This window comes from Chaetura pelagica, unplaced genomic scaffold (genome assembly GCF_000747805.2).
Source record: "Chaetura pelagica isolate M959 unplaced genomic scaffold, ChaPel_1.0 scaffold72, whole genome shotgun sequence".
Taxonomy (NCBI): domain Eukaryota; kingdom Metazoa; phylum Chordata; class Aves; order Apodiformes; family Apodidae; genus Chaetura; species Chaetura pelagica.
In genome coordinates this window covers 1,401,829-1,419,370 of record NW_009952560.1, presented here as the reverse complement: position 1 = coordinate 1,419,370, position 17,542 = coordinate 1,401,829, and the positions used below count along the sequence as shown (strand labels likewise).

Sequence of the window (17,542 nt, the reverse complement as noted above, 5' to 3'; positions counted from 1 at the left end):
TATTTTTTTATTCATTTGAGAGCTCCTTTTAGATTCCCATGGAGGCCCTGTCTGGGCACCCAGAGCCAGGCAAAAGGAACTGGAAGGAATGTAATATTCATCCTTGGATCATAAGCAGGCAATAAAGCCTCAGGTACCCAGCAGTGCTAGGAAGGGGCTCAATGTGATTATCTCCATTGTACAGATGGGGAAAGAGCTCTGAATCTTGCCCAGGGTCACAGAGCACACTACAGAAATAAACCCCAGTCTGGTGCTTTATTCCCTGTATATCTCTTCCTCTATTATGCTGTTGCAGTGGTATTAACTCATAATTAAAAGAAGCTTCAAACTTGCCAATCAGTAAAATGAAAGGATTTGTAAGCCCCCAGTTTTCTTTCACAACTGTGATGCTGCTCGTTAGGATTTTTCTCCTTCATTTCCTTCAGATAGAAAAAGTAATTGGGGTGACTTCAGTTCCTTTCCAGTCTGTTTCTGGGTTCAGCTATGTATTTAGGCATAAGCTAAATCGGTAGGATGCAAGTACCTCTGATGAATGGCAGGCTAGATTAAAAATTACCTAATGGTTTCTTCTGGCTTTAATCTCTCTGAACTAAATGTGTCTGAAGTTAATAGGATGGTTTGCCAAATAAAGCCCTACCTGACTCTTCTTTTTCCTCCCATTAGGAGTCCCTTTAAATGTTTATATCAATTAGTTTTGTTAAACCATTTTACCAGGACCAAATCCACAGAGAGCATTAACCCCTTCTTGAGAGAACTGATGTGTTCTTAACATGTGGAAAATGGCCCATAAATGTGAGGCATCCTTTTAGACCTCTAAAAGCAACTAATAGTATACAGTAAGCAGCATGACCAGGTCTTCTTCTTTGTCTTATATGCCAGTAGGTACTAGGTGGTTGGTTGGTTTTGGTTTTTTTGTGTTTTTTTTTTTTTTTTAATTTCAACACACAAAGAGCTGAGATGCCCTTTGTGGAAAGGAGGTGTGTTGTAGAACCTGCCTGTATTCATGCTGGGTAATGTATCAGAATTACAGGGGTGAAGGCTTGCTTCCAAGGCAGTGCATGGCTCTAAGTTAAACATTTTAACACCTATGGTATCTGTTTCTTCTTTATGTTGCATTATCCCAGTTTGTACCCGTAGCTGTAGCACATGGCTGTCCATTTCCAAGCATCCAGTGATAAGTGTGGTACAGAGGTGCTCAGGTCCCATGTTAAATCTTCGTCTCCAGCTGCTGGATGAATACTGGCCTTGGTCTGTTTTGCCGTGGCATTAGGTAGTTGCTTTCAAATTGCTTATGAAATCTGGAAAAGCAACTTTTTTTTTTCTCTTTCTCCCTGTATGTGCTGTGTGCCTAAAGTGGAATGAGCATTCATTGAGTAATCTAACAGACACTGAAAAAATACTGCAAGCTCCCTAATTTAGAGAATTGCTTAACTTAAGTCTTTTTTGCAAACTTGCTCACAGTTGATGTTTCTTTGAAGAGCCTGTGATGACTCTTTATCTATAGATGGATGAAGCACATTCAGCTCTGCCTGGATGTCAGTGGTGTTCAGCGCTTCATTTTCAAAGAGAATTTGTTAACTCAAGTGTAGCCTGAGAGATGAAAGGATCCATTCTGAGTCTCATTTGAAGCAGTGAGACACCAGACTAGAAAAGGATCTTGAGAGATACTTGATTTCTCTGGTCAGTTGTGGCAGAGAAGCCTTTCTTTGAGTGAGAAGGAGCTTTTTCTTGGTGTATCTAAGGCATAAGCTAAGGAGATTGACTGGGAAAACAGGATGGGCAGCTCCACCATGACAGCCACTGCTGCCCTGAGCACCCCTTGTTTCATCTGTTCTTTCATCTGAGTGAATGCTGGGTCATTGCTTTGCTGCAGCCTGTGGTGTTTAGACCCTGTCTGCCTCCATCAAGGAGCTGTACTGAACAGTGAAAGGTTTCACTGAGTAGCGAGAGGTGACAGCTGAACATGGAGATGGAGATATTAAAGACAGCGTTTCCCTCTCAGCTGTAGATGAGCTTGTCTTTCCTTTCCTGTCCATGCTGATGGGCCTTCCTTCCTTCCAGCCAACTCTCCTGGCACAAAGCCTCTTTTGGGAGATTCATCCCAATCCCTTGTGCTTCTTTTTCTTATCTTTTTAAAGTTTTGGCGTTGCTTGATTACAGTTCAGCACGGTGAGTTTGGCTGGACTGGTTCCTGCTGTGAGCTGCAAACTTTCCTCCCTGCAGCTCTGGGATGCTCAGCCTCAGGATGTGATGGGTGTCCAGTTTTTCCTTCTGCATGTGAGTACAACTGACTTTGAAAGATAGCACCCTGCTTTACCTACGATGAGCACCAGCACCAGCCTTGAAAATTGGAAGCACCACTGGAAAGATAATTCAACCCAGGTCTTGTTCAAGCAAAGTAAATGTGATCTGGCAACTGCGGGAGGTGCCAGGACACCAGCCCTCTTCCAAGACCAAATTAAGATCATGCTCCTGGCCATAACCTGGTGAACAAGGAAGAAAAAGTGCCAGACATGAGCTGTGGTACTTTACAAGCAAATACTGAAAGGGATAGATCCTTTAGTGGAGTGCTTGAGATTGGGCAGTAGGATGAAGAGAGGTCTGAAGCTGTCACCTTGGTGCCAGGTTATGAAGAATGTGGCTGAGAACCCCTTTCCTGTTTTCCCCTTTTCTATCCATCCCTGGAGTGGTCTAGCACCTTCTAGCAGCCCTTCGTACTGCTTTCAGCTTTCGAAATGCTATTCTTGCAGATTTTTTCCCCCAACTCTTTTCTCAAGTGTGTGCTCTCATCTTTAAAAAGTATATATTTTTCTGCTATTATCAGCACATAATCAACAAGACTGCATGTACAGCAAAGTGAAACCAGTCCTGGGAGGGTACAGAGAGGCATGAGTCAGTCTCAGGGGCACCTTTGTTCTCCATTGGGCAGAAAAACTGTCTATCTCAGCCCAAGCAGAGCTCTCCAGGGAGCATAGTGCTGTTGGGATGTATTGATCTCCAGGCTGAGCTCAGCATGTCCGTCCCCTTCTTGCTTGATGCTGTGAGAGCAATAATAATTATTCTTGTGTTACTGCAATGCCTTTACTGAAGTGGTACTCAGAAAGGAGACTGGCTCTTGGAACAGAGCCTTAGACCTGGGCTAGCTTCAGCTTGTTGTCTGTGAAAGCTGTGGATTGCTGTGAAATGTGAATCAGAAAGTTTTGGGGGACAAGTCTGTCCCTGCAGCAGCTTCCAAAAAGACCAACTCAACTCAGTGAAAGGGACAGGGGACCCTGTGACTTGCTGGAGACCCCAGGACTTGCTAGCTTCCCCTGGGAGAAAAACACCTTCAGTGCTCTGGTTTGTCACTTCTTTCATTAGAGTGAGATATGTCTGAGGCCAGCATGGCTCTCCTCGCTCCTCGCTGTGTTGGTACAGATGGCGGGGCTGATTTCAGCATCTGCTTTCTCCAAGATGTAGAAATTTCTCCAAGCATTGTCCTGGAGGACCAGGAGGGGATGGGCCAGTCTGGGAGATAACAGTGTTCCTCATAGCAAGAAAAAAGTCAGCATTCCTCTAGCGTGAGCTTTCTGGTGGTGTTTTGTGTGGTCCTGGGTGTCTTGTGGTGGTCTGGCTTTCATGTCCTTGTTTCTGGCTGAGGCTGGGTGAGCTCCAGGGCAGGTGCTTGGCTGAGGACGGGATGTTCAACAGCTGCCTGCATGTTCTGCTGTTCTCTGCTTCCAGTCTTGCTCATCCTTTTATAACTGGCTGTGAATTACAGGCTTGGTATGCAGGGAGGAGCCGAGAGGAGTGGGAAAGCTGCCTCTGGCAGGAGAGCAGCCTTATTGCACCGTCTGAAATGTCACATTGGTGAAACAGCCATGGGCGATGGTTTTGGAGTGATTTGGTGGACGTCTGTAGCCAGAGTCCATCTCTCTGCAGAAACCAGACATCACGTGGCTCTCACCCTGTTCTGGAAGCTGTCGCTGTCCCTTATGTGACACATCAGAGATGAGATGCTGCTTCTCATTAGCGTCAGGGGGTAAAGGGCATCCTCCAGAGGATGTGGTGCTGTGGCGGCTGCATCGTTAACACAGGCAGGCAGCAGCAGCTCTTGGCCTTTTATTTGCTTTATATTATTTAGTCTTCTAAAAGATCTGGATGCTTGGAATAATTGTTGGTAATGGCTAATGAGGAATTGCTAGGCATGTGATTGCTGCATCCTTCATCAGTGGGGCATACCTGCAGCCTGGTGCTGTAGCAGTATTTATTTGTATTTTGCCAGCCCCTGCTCACCTTGACCTGTATTGCCTGGGGTGATGGATGAGCACAGAGTGTGTCCTCAAGTTTAATAATGTAAAGGCTGAAGGGCTTAGACTCTCATGTGTATCGATATTTCTTTTTCTTAATTAGCATTTACAATGATTCTTCCCCAGCACCTGCTCTTGAGACAAGCTCGCCAGGAAGCTGCCATTGTTTTGTTAACCCTGGGGTGTGTTTTTATGCATGTGTCTTGATAAGCTGCTCCAGAAGGAGAGGAGGCTGATGGCTGTTTTCTTCTTTCCCCTCTCTTCCCTAGAAATTGGCAGCTGAATGCCAGAGTGCTGGCTATCGGGGGACCCTCATTCCATACAAGTGTGATCTCTCCAACGAAGAGGAGATCCTGTCCATGTTCTCAGCCATCAAGACCCTTCATCAAGGAGTTGATGTCTGCATCAACAATGCAGGGCTGGCTCGCCCAGAGCCCCTGCTCTCAGGGAAGACAGAGGGCTGGAGGACCATGATAGACGTGAGTACTGTCTCTAAGAGAGCAGAAACTGGGCTAGATTTTTATTTCATCTGGCCAGCAGCACCATTGTCCTTATCTGCTTATTTCACATGTGCAGAGCTGAGGACCAGCTTCCCATCTGGTTCTGACATGGCCCGGGTTTGCTGATTGGGAGGTGGAAAGACATCTCGCACTTCTGAGCCACATACCTTCACCTTGGAGTATGAAAACACTTAAGTTTCAGCAGCATTTTTTCCTTTAGCTCAATGGCTTTCTAAAGAGTGATGAGCCTCAAATTTTTCCTTCAATAAAATAGGAAATTGAATGCCAAGTACTGGCTTTTGTAGCTAATCCTGTCAGTTGTAGGAGTGGGTTGTAAAGTGGGGAGATTCTTTTTGGCTTAAAAAGCTGTAATGCTTTTTGTCTTTGTAGCTTAGTTTTCTGTCCATAATCTGGTTAAAGCTGGATGTGAATGAGGCAAATGAAGATGCTGAACTGGGAGTTCCTGTGAATGGTCTGTGCTACCAGTGCTTTTCCCTGGGTGCTGGTGTCCTGAGGTGCTGCTGGACATCTTTTTGGGACTTCTCCATCATTTTTCATTATGTGATGGCACTTTTCTGAACATAGCAGTGGCAGGCAGAGCTGCAGGATCCTCAGCCAGTTTGTGTGCCCTTGCAATGGTCCTGTTGTACTGGCCTTTCTGCAGCTCTGGCTGGGGAGATGCTGAAACAGGAGCTTTTCACAAAGGTGATTTTCCCCTCTGGTACTAAATTCTTTAGTGTTAACCTCCTAGGAGCAATAGTCTGAACTCATAGCTTTCAATAAACTCTGTAGCACCAGCAGCAGCTCTGGGAACTTGTCCTAGTGAAGGAAGAGACATGTGCATTGGAAAAGCTGCTCAAAGCTGTAGTAGGGTCAGGGCTACCTCCTCTGCCAGTGGAGTGAGTTGGGATCGGTTGGCTCCTGCAGCAGGCAGTGGCTGTTCATCCAACAGCAGATTCAGGGCCTGTGTAAAGCAAAACGGAGAGGTACATCGAGGCCTCGGACTCCTGCTGCCAGGGCAAGAGCTGCCATATCCTGGCTAATTAAGTTCTTGTTAGGATTTGGCCAGTCTGCTGGCTGCTGTCACTACAGCCAAAGCAAGCTCAGCTCAGCTTTGTCTGCCCAGCCAGGCTTTTGTGGGTTGCTCAGCCTGGGTCACTGACAGCCACATCTCCCCATCCCTGGTTGCCATAGAGTCTTTAAAGAAAATTAAGTGAAGTGTAGCCAAGGCTGAGCTGGTGTATAGCAGGGGACTTACCAGTGTTGTCTTGCTGCAAGCCTGGCCCTGCGGGTCTCCTGTCCCTTGTACACTTCTTGTCCTGGTTGTTGTTGTTGAGTCTTGTGTGGATGCCTCTGTGGGTGCTGCGTGTCCCTCGCACCCGTTTCTCTGTGTTCTTTTGACCTTTTGTTCTTTCTAAGCTGGGCAGCTGGGGGAACACGTGGCTTTTGCCACCTGAAGGCTCTTCCTCTCTCCATGCTCCCTTCCCTGGCTGCTCAGGTGGGATTTTGGAACTGGGATTGTTCTGTAGAAGATGCTTCTCTATTGGCATTTACAGTGGTCTGACCTGGGGTTTGGAAGCCTGTGGGGTCCCCTGTGTATGGGTGCTGCTGTCTGCATCCTTTGGAGCTGCTTTGGGGTGACAGATGGGGTGGGAGGAGAGGCAGGTTGATGGCTCTACAAAAGCAGCATTAGGAAACCAGGCTGTGGGAATATTTTATTCCCAGAAGTGATCTGTATGGCTATACCTGCTCTCATTTGCTTGTCAAAAATACTGTTGTAGCGCTGGGAACAGTCTTAGACACCCAAGCTGTCTTCATTTACTGACAGGCAGCTGGTGAGTTTGAGCTTGCCTTGTGTGTAATTGTCTGGATAACAGTCACACCTTTAATGTGAAGGTGAAGCCCTGGGACCCTCCATAGCCAAATGCTTCACCTACCTCAGTCTAGGCAGCCTGACAAGCCTGGGTTTTGCTTTTTAGCCTGTTGGTAAGCAGTACACATAGCTCAGGGATTTTAATTTTGCTCTGTCTCCTCAGTTTTGTGGCTGTGACCTCCCAGCTTGCGAATCTTGCTCTCTGAGCGTTCCATGGCAGTGGAGTTTGGGAGGCATCAGCAGTGCCAGCTCTCCCTGCTCTGGTTCACCAGCCCCAGGGAAACATTCTCCAGACTCATTTGTCCTGCATCCTCTGAAACTCTTGGAGGGTCAGGACAGAGGAAGGTTGCCAGCATCTTTCATGGGTCACTGGGTTTTGCAGAGCTGAGCGGGAGTGGGGAGGCTTCTTCCAAAGGTCCCTTGGAGAAACGTGTTTCAGAGCAGCAGGGTTTGAGATGCTGTTGGAGAGTTTCTGTGTCCTTCAATGTTGCAAGACAGGAGAAGTTTCTAAACAGCCATAGATCTATTGATGTAGGAGGCATTAGGGCCTTAAATTAAAGGCATTTTTTTCTTTTTGGTAAATTGATTTTTGTTTCCATACATTTTTTTATGAGCTTCAAGGCTCTGTCTCCTTCCAGGCTCCCCTCTTACTAGACATATTCCATAAAATTTCTTGCTGTACATCCAACAGTTGAAATCGTGTTTATCTTTTATATATTCCTTCTCTTTTTTTAAAAATATTTTGGTTCCTTATTGTCTGGTATTTGTTCCCTAGGGGAAGCTGAATCTCCCCAGGCTGCAGGAGTCTCATGTGGGAATTCACCTCTCCATCGCTGTGCAGCAGCACAGAGCCCAGCGCTGCCAGACGGAGGATTCCCTGTGTGCCAGGGGAAAGTGTACTACTGCAGGCAGGACCTGAGCCCATCACCTTTTAGTTCACAGCTTCCCCCTTTTTCTTTCTACTAGTTTGAGAGTTGGTGCTTGACACAGGGCTGGAGCAAAGTCCTCCAGCCATCCGTGATGTGTGCGGGAGCAGCCGGGGCTGGGTGCTGTGTACACACTGACTCCAGGCTCTGGGATTTTAACAGCTCCTTCACGTTTTACCTACTGACCTTTACTGCCAGGAATTGAAGCTGAACTTTCCATTTGCACTGTTCAAGGCACAAAGGACTGCAGCACACATTTTCTTGCTCCTCTAGACACTAAATGAGTTTGTTCTTGCTTTTCTGTACCATCTGTGCAGAGATAGGTTTTCTGTAACCTGCATTTTTATATGTGCTTAGGAGCTGAGATACTCACTTTGATGCTTTAGAAAAGGCTGATTCTGGGAAGCGAAAGGCTCAGCACTTCAGGAACAGGATCTTTTATGTTCTCCCAACCTGGCAATTGGAACTCATTAATTACTGGAAAATGTGCCTGCATTGTTTCTGTTGCGTTAGCACACACAGGCGGCAGCCACAGGCGGGCTGCCTGGTGCAGCAAGCTGTGCAGAGGCAGAGCACAGATGTGCTGGCTGTCTTTGCTAAGGGACCTTTGAACCTCTTGTTCTTAAAATAGGAATGAGGGTGAAAACCATCTTGCCTGGGTATTTGTAACAACAGCCTTTAAATTGTGTTTCACGGTGATACAGCCCTAAGACTTGCTTATTTTCAAGGCATTTTTTTTTAGGGTCTTGAGTGCCTGTATTGTGTTTTGAAATGGGATTTCACCCCAAAATCCTGTGGGTGTTATTGGGAAAAGGCAGCAAGGCAGTCCCAGCTCAGCTACCTTCCAGCCAGTTGTTTTGTTGTACCAGAGTGTCTTATCATACAGGCTCTGGACTTTCCCATGTGGCTGTTGAGTAGTATCTTGCTTTGCCAGTAGTTGTGAAAATGTTGTAACTCTACCCACGCAAGGAAGCATTGCTCAGTGTGAGTCACATCGTTGGAGCCCAGGCTCTGGCTCTGGGCTCATGTTACCCTCTAGTGGCCTACAGAGATGGAGTGGAGCCACCAAAGATGCAGTGCCTGGTGGGTTCAGTGTCCAGGGGCAGGAACACAGGGATGTTGTTTGTCTTGAAGGATTTATATACTAACTGGTGCCAAGATCTGTGTCTGAAAGGACTTGGTTAATACATCAGACTGGAGTGGGTTGTTCCCACTTTCCTTGATCTTCTTGCTGTGAAATCCAAAAACCCTCATGTCAGCAGACAATGTGGCAGATCAGTGGCTTTCATATCTGCAGGGTTGCTTGCCTACTCTGGCCCTGTCCATGGTATGATGTGACCTTTGGCTTCATTTGTGCCCAGGAAGCGCTTTGCTGGCCACGTGGTTTGCAGCATCTCTGAGCACCTGGCCCTCTGACAGGCAATACCTGAGGATTTCCTCATTAACTAGCTGACCTAATTACCTGCTGATGGAGTCCTATCAGCTGCCCAAACTCCAGTGTGCTCAGTGCTGGACAAAATAAACAGCTTTGTCTCCTGGACAGAGTGCTGACTGTGGGGAAGTGGGTTTGCTCCCTCTTACCTTCTTGTCTACCCTCTCTCTTGTCTGTGAAACAATTAAGCCTGTTTATTTCTGGCAGAGGCCAAGGCTGCCTCACAAAATGGGGTATCTGTGCCTCCCCCACCCAACCCCTTTGTTCCTGCAGCGTGATGGGAGGTGAGTGATGTGTGTTTGTGCATTTCCCTCTGTGGGCGTTTGCAGGAATTGCCGTAGGTTGGAGAATAACCTGCGTCCCCGGCTTCAGGCATGCGGGGGGCAATTCCAAGGGTTCCAGGCAGGGCTGCTGGTCTTAATGTCTGCTTCTTTTCCCTCAGGTCAATGTGATGGCTGTGAGCATCTGCACCCGAGAGGCCTACCAGTCCATGAAAGAGAGGAACATTGATGATGGGCATATTATTAACATTAACAGGTATGCAAGGGGAAAATGTGGGATTAACCACGGGTGCTTCTTCCTTTCCTCCTTGCAGAGAGGATTTGGATGGTGGAGCTGTAGCCTTGGAATGGGTTGATGGTGCCCAATGAGGGGCTTTCCAAGGATTGCAATGGTTGATTTTCAAGACACTTCTTTTTTAACCTCTGCTAATCTGAAGTCAAGAAAAATCAAACCCGGGAGAAAAGGATAATGCCAACTTGTGATGGGGCAAAGCAGTTGAAGACTGGAACTTCTTGACCAGCTCCAGAAAACAGCTGTGTCGAGTTGTATGCAAGCAGGGGAGGGGAATTCCACACGTAGCCACCATGTAATCCTCTCTTTCTGTGTTGATTACGGTGGCTTACCACCCTGTTGGTTCCTTCTCAGGACTCTGCTTGCCTCCCCACCTCTCAGGACTTTCCTTTCTGCTCTCTCCTCAGCATGAATGGCCACAGCGTTGTGCCACAGTCGGTGGTGCATTTTTACAGTGCCACCAAGTACGCAGTCACAGCCCTCACAGAGGGGCTGAGGCAAGAACTCAGAGAAGCAAAGACCCACATACGAGCTACAGTGAGTACTGGGGGCTCTCTTCCTCTCTCTCTTCTTTTTGTGGGTGGTAGAGAGCTGGCAGGCTTTATGGGACAAAAGATATCTCTTTGGAAAACAGGCAAGGCAATGCAAAAATAGCAGTTGGCACACCAGGAACTTTCAAGCCCTGTGGCCAACTGTCTCTGGACACCTCTCTTTCCCAGGCACAGAGAGACTGGGAAGCAGAAGGCACATCAGCAATGAGCTGTGTCAGGGAATAAACTTTTTGGGTGCATGAAGTGGGCAGTTGCTTGTCCAGGAGCAAGGGGGGCTCATGATAGCAGAGGGAGTCAGTCAGCTGGCCTGTTTGTGCTTGTGCAGAGCTTGCGTCTCAGAAGTGATGTGTCCAGAAGTTAATTGGTATTGCAAGCTTTTCCATTATTTTTTCTGCTTCTCTGTCCCCTTGGGACATGAAGAGGGACATACCCATCAGTGGGTCCCCAGAGGTACCTGTCACAACAGTCACTAAGGCGAAGCCTGCTCTCTTAAACTATTCCCCTAAAAAAAGGTTTGGGAAGGAGAACAGTAGAAAAGGGCTGGGGGCCTGGGTTTTTTTGGCTTTATTGGAGCTAAAAAATGTTTTCTCTTTTTTTTTTTTTTTTTTTAATCTTTTTGCTGAAAGGGAATTACAAATCCTATTAGGATGTGCTCTGCTTTTTTCCAGTGTATATCTCCAGGACTGGTGGAAACAGGCTTTGCTTTTAAACTTCATGATAATGACCCTGAAAGAGCTGCTGCAACCTATGAGAGCATTCGGGTAGGACATGGAGGAATGGAAACACAGGAAAGTGGCTCTGGCTATAGTTTATCAGTCTTTCTTCTGGCTAATACCACAAGGAACTAGTTCTGCAGAGTGCCCAGTGCTTTCCAGGATGTAATCAGCGTCCCCAAAGTTTCGGCACTCAGACCTCAGTATTTGCACTGATACTTACATACTGTGTAGACTTGCATTCAGTTTCCAACACCCTATATTTTTCCTTTTATTTTGATGTTCCTGTAAATAAATATCAATCAGCTATGACATTTGGCAGTCAATGACTTCTTTATTGAAGGGAAAATGTAATAAGCTAACATGTTTGCACAAGAAGAAATGTGAGAGCATGCTGTCTTACAGGTGGCTAGTGCAGGATTTCTTGTGCTCCTGTGGTAATTTTTGATAAGGATGACAGTGCCTGACCTGGCAGAATTACTGTGCCAGTAGTAAGATTATTCACAGCAAATGGAGAATTACCAGCACCAGACACATCCTTTGTTAAATTTGTAATGGATTGTTTTCCTGCTTGCTTGCATCTTTCTGACATGCCCCAATGATACTGTTGAGACTCGTTGATGGTTAGGAAAGAAGTCATCTTATGGCTAACTTCCTGGGATGCCCTTTGACTAAGAATCTCTTTCCTGTCTTTCCAGTGTCTTAAAGCTGAAGATATGGCTAATGCTGTCATATATGTCCTCAGTGCCCCACCTCATGTACAGGTAGGCTGTGGTTGGGTTGGAGGACTCTGGGGTGGGTGCCTGAAGGCAGAGAGGGCAACTGCTGCCCTGACGTTTGCTAATCAGGGCTGCAGCTGCTGTATCAGCTCTGTGCTTAGCAGAGCCCAAGCTGGGATTAGCAGCAATCACGTTTGCTTACACTTCCCTTATGGCAACTGTGGGATTGTGCTGCTCACAGCCCTGCGGATCCTGCACAGGCTGCTCTGACCCCAGAGAAGGACTGTGCAAGGCAGGGGAAAGAACAAGAGAGATATGGGCATGTTTTGCCCCCTGTTGGTTTTTTGGGTTTTTTTTTTTGTTTTGTGGGGTTTTTTTTATGCCATCTGAGATTTGCTGAAAGTCCTGCAGCAGGGTCAGATCCTACCAGTTGCCAGATGACATGTTGAGCCTGATCCTGCCAAGTGCTGTGCACCTCCCCAAGGGTGGTGTGAGGTGCTTGTGCTGTCAGAGGGACTTCCCTCCTGTGAAACAAGAAATAAGTCACCAGCTTTGATCTGGAGGCAGGAGCAGTGTCAAAGTTTAGTATATGCAACATAAAAGTTCCTGTTGCAAAAGCAAACTTTGATCATGAGAGACTGAGCAGCCCCTTGTGTGAACTCTGCTCTCATGGAGCAAGACACAGCCATCTTGACATTGGATCAGGAGTGATAGCTGGCCTCCTTAAGAGGATAAAAAGTCCTACCCGTGGCTGATCAAGCAGTGCTTCTGCTTGACCCTCCTTGAGCAGGATCAAACTAAAGACTTGAACCATGCGCGTTTGCAATCAGTGTCATCTTGCTCTGGTTTCTGCGCATGGTTGTGCTTTGATCCCTTCCGCCACAGGCAGAGCGGTCACATTCACCTTTAGTTCTTTCCAATCTCTCAGATAAGCAGCCTCATTTCTAGTCACAGGGGCCTTCTTCATGTGCAAGCTTGCCACTGTAATAGTGCAGCATGTAAGTGCCCAGTGCAGGATGGAAAATGGAATTCCGTGCTCCAGTAAAATCCTATGTTGGTCTTTTGCAGATTGGAGATATACAGATGAGGCCCACGGAGCAGATATCATAGCAACTGAAGAGGACTCTGAGCAGCACCCTGTATCCACTCCACTTCGAACCCTCTGGCAATTTAGGGTTTCGTTGGCTGGCTAGCAACATTGTAATCAAGTACCAAGGATCATGTTTGAAGAATTATTTTTCTCTCCCTCTCTCTGAGCTGGTGCTGGTGCTGAGCCAGTTTTAAAAAAAAATAGTAGTGGGTCTCTTTTCTCCCCCACTCCTTTCTGAAACTGCTGAAGAGTAAAACGTGTTTGAAAATAATGCAGGGAAGTGGTTTGTGGAAGATTGTTGTCTCCAGGCTGGTTTATTCTTCTTTATGCTTTCTTTTTGAGGTTTGTTTGATCTTATTTGCTGGCAATGTGTCTGGACAAAGGTGAAGGGGCACAAGATGTTTGCCAGCTTCAGTGTACTTAGGGTTTGAGATTTCCAGTGGATGTCATACATGAATCCATCTATTTTTTTTGGTTTATTTTCATCAGATTGATTACTGATGGTAGATGCATGTGATATTTTCTACTTCTTTCATACTCTGCTACCCTAAACCCAGTGTACAATCTCACCCACCTTCCCAAACCCTCCTTTCCCATTCACATGAATCATGCCTGCCAAGTCTGAGGAAGTATAAACGTGTGTGCTTGCTATTTCTATTTCTTTCTAGGTAGGTAGGTAAATAGTTGGAGAAAAAGTACCTGTGCTTCTGCAGGTTAGAATGATCATCTAAGTGGCATAGTTCCAGTAAGAGTGAGTTGTTTGGTATTTTTGATAAAAACTAAATGTGTGCTGTCTTGTGATCACCTCTATCCTTGGTATCATCTCCCAGCACTCTTGATGTTTTTCTATGTGATATTTGCATGCATTGACACTTTTTTGGAAGTACTGGTTGGTCTTAGAAAGATGCTGTTAAATGCTGGTGCTGATGAGCTGGAAATGTTGAAAGTTTGTTTATATGCAAAGATACAAACTCAGAGAGAGAGAGAGAGAGTGAGAGTGAAATGAAACCATGCTGAAGCTGTCCAAAATGAAAAGATATTAGTAGGGGCATTTACTTATGAAGCAGCAGGTAAAAGGTCTGGTTCAGATCTTGTACTAGTTCTACACTGGTGCAGCCCCCTTTTGTCTTGCTCCGGATTTGTTCTAACTTGGGGGAGAAGAGAATCAGTCTCAAAGCTGCTACATGCAGGGCTGGAAACCACTTGAGTTGTCTTAAGACTCTTGCAGTGTGGCAGAAATATGTCTGTGTTTGGTCCAACTTGCTGCAGAGCTATGGAGCTGTTAACATTTATGTTGCCTTAAGGTTTCAGACTTGCTCCTGCGGTACTCTGGACTTTCTGTAGTGTTTCAGAAGGTGAACTGTTGACTGTTGGTTGAGGTGGAGCAGGTATGGTCAGTCAATTGGAGCAGGGGATTGGGAGCCAGAGAAGCTTGGGTTGGGTTGTTTTGCTTACACCACTATAGCTCTGTGGGAGTTATCTGTGTTACACCACCACAAGGGAGACCAGAATTGGGCCACTACATTGTGAGTTTCAACTCCCTATGAAGCCTTGGGCAAGTCACTTTACCTCTCTGCCTCAGTTTCCCCATCTGTAAAATGGGGATAATAATACTTACCTACCTCACAGGGGTGTTGTGAGGACTCACAAACTTTTGTAAAGCACTTTGAGTTTGAGAAGCGCTATGTAAGTGCTGAGTGTTGATATGAAGTATTATTATTAATTAAATCTTGTTATATGTAGAATTCCTTGTGCCAAAGGTGAACAACCGTAGAAGGATACAAGGAGAAAGCTGGTAAAACATTCCTTTGTAATGGCAGAACAAAGGCAATTTGCCCCCCTTTTTTTTTTCTTTATAAATACACACTCATGGTGTGTTCTGTGCATTCCTCATCTGGCAGGGGTTTCTGCTGGCAACTACACACAGCCTCATCTTTGGGTTTGGCCTTTTAACTTACTGTGGGTGAAATGCAGTCTCGCACCACTGTTAAACCATGTTGCTTTGTGTGGGTTCTTTGCACAGAGCTTGGTTTCTCCCACAGCTTTGGGTTAGATGGTGTCCTGCAGGGAGTGGCCAGTCCAGGTCTTCATGCAGCCAGCGATCCTCACGGCAGCAGAGAGCCTGAGCCAGCTGGAAAAGTTCTTCAGTCTCCGTGCTCAATTTGGAAGCACCTGGGTAAGGAAGGCTCAAGCACTACTGTGCTTTTTTAGAATGCCCCTGCAATGTTCAGCTAGACTTGGTATGAAAACTCCTGGTGTTCTCTGTAGTTTCTTTTGGAGGAGCTTGTTGAAACTCAGCAGACGTGCTGTGTGCCATCTTAGAGAAGATGGTTGAATGAGGAGCTGGAGGCCAAAAAAAAATAAAAAATGAGAAATTAGGAACTTAAGAGGAGAAAAAACCAGCAGGGTTGTGAGCACCACTGGTGAAAATACCTGAATTGGTGGCCACAACTGTGTACAAAGTTAAGCAGATGTGGCAATGCATGGCTGAGGAGGGACCAAACTTATCTCTGCTCTATAAAAGGCTTTGGAGAGAATTGCTTAAGATGTATGGCCTTGAAAAAGCACCAGTCTGGGTAGTTGCTCCCTGCAAATACAACCTGACTAACCTGCAGCCCTGGAATTTTGGTTTGGTTTTTTTTTTTCTCCAGGAACATTTGTAACATTTGCAAGTCTATAAATAACCTCAAAAATTATATCCAACCTCTTATTGCTTGTGAGACATCCAGACCTGGAACGGCAATAACAAAGGGAATTCCCGTGAGAAGTGTGGCCTGTGGAGTGGTTTGGTCTGGGTTGTTTGGCCACTCTGCCTCGTGTAACCTGGTGGCACCTTGAGTCATCTTCCTGGGATGAGATGGGAATGGCAGCACGACCTGGAGGCAATTAAAACCCCAACCAGGAGGGTGAACTGTGTAACTTATCAGTAGGTTTCTAATTGTGAACTGTAAAATAAAGAATAAAAAGAGAGGCACACTGTGGTTCTTTTGTTGTGTAGATTGACATTTTTGTGTTATAACCTCCTTTTCACTGTTTGCAGCTAAACCTTTCTTGTGTGAAGAGTTCAAACAGAAACGTGTGGTTTTGGTTCTTCACAAGAAAAAACCGTAATTGCTTTCTAGAGCAGAACAGCATCCAGTTGTCTCGCAGATAACGGGTGGAGGCTGGACTCACACATCCTTGTTCAAATGAAGCCACACTCCTCAGGGGTTCCCTGAAATCCCCAGGTAGGCTGCTGGGAACGGCTGGGTTTGACTAAACTATGCAAGGGATGAGCTGCTGCTGCTACTTGGATGTGGATATTGAGCTCTTTCAGTCTCTTGTGGTTGCTTCCAAGCAAGGTTATCGTTGTTAACTGAAGGTGTTTTTGTTCCCCAAGCCCCTTTCAGCTTGTCAGAGCACAGAGGCACTGAGCTCAGGTTTGCTGTCATTGACATACAAGGTTTTTGCAAATAAGTTGAATAGCTGAATTGGCTGCCCTTGCTGGATTTGAGGCAAATATTTTGGATAACTTGTAAACAGGTAGAGAGCATTTGTAGAATTAAAATAATGTTTTTTTCCTATTCTTGTGCTTTGTTGTTGTTGTATATAATATATATTATCAGTTGTGTTAACATGTTTGCTGGAGATACAGCAGTTTAATCTGGCAGATGATGTGATCTCAGGGAACTAGTCTCTGCTCTCATTTTTTCAGGGGTAGAAACCATGAGCAGTTGGCTCTGGTCAGCAGCGGGAAAAAGATGATTTTGCTTAAGATCTCTGAACCTAGGGACTGCTGGAGACATCATTCCTTGCCCTCTCCCTCATCCTTAGATATTAGGAGGAAGTTCATCACTATGAGGGTGGTGAGACACTGAACAGGTTGCCCAGGGAGGTTGTGCCTGCCCCATCCCTGGAAGTGTTGAAGGGCAGGTTGGATGGGGCTTGGAGCAGCCTGGTCTGGTGGGAGGTGTCCCTGCCCATGCAGGGGGGTTGGAACCAGATGATCTTTAAGGTTCCTTCCAACCCAAACCATTCTATGATTCTATGAACCTGCAAAACTAGTTTCATTATATTTTTGAAGCCTGATGTCAGTCAATGCTTCAGACTAAGTATAGAAAAGAATAGAAACATGTTTCGTTCTCTATGCAAAACTCCTTTCAAATTATATTGTGGTTTTTCCCCTGTAGCCTGAGGGATAAACCCCTGGAAACTCTAAACCTAACGCTGTGAATGAGCTGGTTCCCTGTTTGCCTGCCCCTTTTCTACCCATGTGGGCAATTAAAAGGCAGATATAAAATATCATGTAATTAGAAGAGCAGCGTCCTGGTGTAAAGTTACAGGTGGGGAAGGGGCCGTCCCCGTGGCAGTTCCCGGTGCTCCGGGAGCCCTTGCAGTGACCGTGCCCAGGCCGGGATGTCCTCTGAACGCGCTTCCAGCTGATTAGAACCTGTTTGGACAGTTTCCATTGTCTGTGGGGCTTTACAGCTCGCTTGAGCACACACGGCCTTTGGGAATGGGGTCAGAGAGAAATCCCCATTCCCTGGGGTAACTGCAAGTCAAGCACGAATTTATTATTAATATTAATATTAAAAATACCGGGGCTGGGCCGGGGCTTTCCAAAGCACCAACGCTTTTGTTACTGGACCTGGGTGTTTCAGCTGGGGTGGGTGGGATGCAGCCCTGTACCCCAGTCTTTGTGAGATGCCCTAATGGAGCAGTTAAAAGCTGTTTTCTGGTTAATTAAGACCCTGTCAGTGGAGGCCGGGAGGGGCCGGCTCCCCCTCACTCGGGGCAGCACCTTTGCAGCCCTCACTGAGGGGGTGACCCGGGGACAAAGCCGCACTCCCCCCACGGGGCTGCGGGGCGAGGTCCGGCTGGGAGCGAAGGCTCCGCT

General features: G+C 46.4%; 2 protein-coding genes across 2 annotated transcripts in view; both read left to right on the top strand.

Annotated features, from left to right (window-relative positions):
• Positions 1–4,562: 4,562 nt before the first annotated feature.
• On the top strand, positions 4,563–12,956 carry DHRS11 (dehydrogenase/reductase (SDR family) member 11). Its single transcript, XM_010009047.1, has 6 exons — positions 4,563–4,768; positions 9,463–9,557; positions 10,001–10,130; positions 10,813–10,905; positions 11,556–11,621; positions 12,645–12,956. Exons 1-6 carry the CDS (start codon positions 4,649–4,651, stop codon positions 12,684–12,686), a joined length of 546 nt encoding a protein of 181 aa, XP_010007349.1. The 5' UTR covers positions 4,563–4,648; the 3' UTR covers positions 12,687–12,956.
• Positions 12,957–14,719: 1,763 nt separating this feature from the next.
• MRM1 (mitochondrial rRNA methyltransferase 1 homolog (S. cerevisiae)) overlaps positions 14,720–17,542 on the top strand; it is a 10,603-nt gene continuing 7,780 nt past the window's right edge. The window contains exon 1 of the mRNA XM_010009106.1: positions 14,720–14,842. Within this exon, the coding sequence (XP_010007408.1) occupies positions 14,720–14,842 (123 nt within the window). The remainder of the gene's footprint in view (positions 14,843–17,542) is intronic.

Bases quoted from the DNA above. Each gene is read 5' to 3' on its own strand.
- DHRS11 (XM_010009047.1), top strand. From the start codon at position 4,649: ATGTTCTCAGCCATCAAGACCCTTCATCAAGGAGTTGATGTCTGCATC. The intron at 9,558-10,000 runs GTATGCAAGGGG...CTCTCTCCTCAG, and splicing joins CATATTATTAACATTAACAG to CATGAATGGCCACAGCGTTG. The intron at 11,622-12,644 runs GTAGGCTGTGGT...GGTCTTTTGCAG, and splicing joins GTGCCCCACCTCATGTACAG to ATTGGAGATATACAGATGAG.